The 1,609-nt window shown below is 33.6% G+C and overlaps 2 protein-coding genes across 8 annotated transcripts in view; one reads left to right on the top strand and one right to left on the bottom strand.

Moving 5' to 3' along the window:
• The window catches only part of LOC106878963 (major egg antigen), a 62,312-nt gene that overhangs the window by 47,350 nt on the left and 13,353 nt on the right, over nucleotides 1–1,609 (top strand). The gene's annotated exons all lie outside the window — the stretch shown is intronic.
• On the bottom strand, nucleotides 1,108–1,581 carry LOC106878960 (general transcription factor II-I repeat domain-containing protein 2B-like). The gene has a single exon (XM_014928337.1). The coding sequence runs from the start codon at nucleotides 1,579–1,581 to the stop codon at nucleotides 1,108–1,110; it is 474 nt and encodes a 157-aa protein (XP_014783823.1).

Consider the following 1,609-nt stretch of genomic DNA (forward strand, 5'->3'; position numbering starts at 1 on the left):
TATATATATATGTATGTATGTATACATATGCATTTATGTATGTACATACATACATACATACATACATACATACATACATATATACATACAATCACTCGCATATATAATTCAGTAATATTTTCCTAAATCAGTTGAAATTATCAGCCACAATGTTGATGCGCAGAATTAACTATAGCATCTTTCTACAGTTTTCTTAGTTCTGTCAGACAACGGCATCAAGCTTTCTCTACTTGAATTGTGCAGATGAATCCCACAATACGCTTAATTCATATCGTATGTTTCAATTAACACGTATTAACATGTAACTCGGGTGGTTAATATTTAAGATATTTACTGCGGTTGTATTTGTAGTGAGTTTTTTTTTTTTTTTCTTCAATTATGTTTTGTGTTTACCAGATGGTTTGTTATAAGTGGAATCAGTGTGTGTTGCTTGGAACCAAATCTACTCTGAACAACATCTGTCTTCTAAAACCTGACAAGACTGAAATGACGACGTGCGTATGTTATAGTCCTCCTAGCTGAGAGTGTGCTTGAGAACGTTATGTAAATTAGTCGCATCTATGTATGGCTTGGCCGGTTGAGCTATGATAACAGTTAAGTTTCTAGGTCGAGGACTCAGAGGAAACTGTGCAGTGCGACTAATGAGATACGACTGTCATTCCTCTCTCGATTTATAGCAGTATTTTTTATCATTTAATTCAGGGGTCACCAAACTTTTTTGATGGTGGGCCAGATATAGTTAAAAGAATGCCAAGCGCGGGCCGGATAAATATTTTGTTCAATTCAGTACAATATAGAATACACTGATTGTACACAAAATCAATACATAAAATACACAAAATAATAAAAACAATAAGCATATTTTAATAATGCCAAAATATTGCCAAGTTAGGATTTTTAGAATAAGTGCGCACATAGCTGAATTGCATAAAAAGTAAGCAGCACAAAAGTTAATGAGATTTGTGAAACTGGCGTTTTGCTTCCAAAATATCATCAACATTTGCTTCATGATTCCTGCAGCCAACCATAAGAATTGTTTTCAAATGTTCGTCAGTGAGCCTTGTTCGATGTATTGACTTCACACACTTCATTTTTGAAAAAGTTTGCTCACAAACATAAGTTGTTCCAAAAAACTGATGCCATGCCTGAGGCAAATTTTTTCAATTTTGAAAATTTATCAGCAGGCAAGCAGTGATAAAATTCAATGAGTTTTCCTTCTCTGTGCTTCTCTTTCAACAAGGTATTAGATTGCAAGTCAATAAGCTCCAGTTGTAGTTCAGTTGGCATATTATCAAGATTATAGCCAAAAGGATTCTCAAACAAAAGAATTTCATTCTCAATTCTGTCAAGATCTGAAAATCTTTGAGAAAAATGCTTATTTACGTCCTGAATAATTTTTTTATGTAACTTGAGGTTAACATGTTCCACATTTTCTGTGCAAAACTCTTGAAAGCACTGAAAATGAGAGAAGTTTCCTCCTTCAAGTTGTGCTTCAAACAATGATAGCTTTCTCCGAAATGTTGTAATAATTCTGTAGAGATCACAGACAAGGTTATTCTTTCCTTGCAGTTTTAAATTCATTTCATTCGTATGAGAAGTAACGTCAACT

This window comes from Octopus bimaculoides, chromosome 11 (assembly GCF_001194135.2).
Source record: "Octopus bimaculoides isolate UCB-OBI-ISO-001 chromosome 11, ASM119413v2, whole genome shotgun sequence".
NCBI classification, from domain to species: Eukaryota; Metazoa; Mollusca; class Cephalopoda; order Octopoda; family Octopodidae; genus Octopus; species Octopus bimaculoides.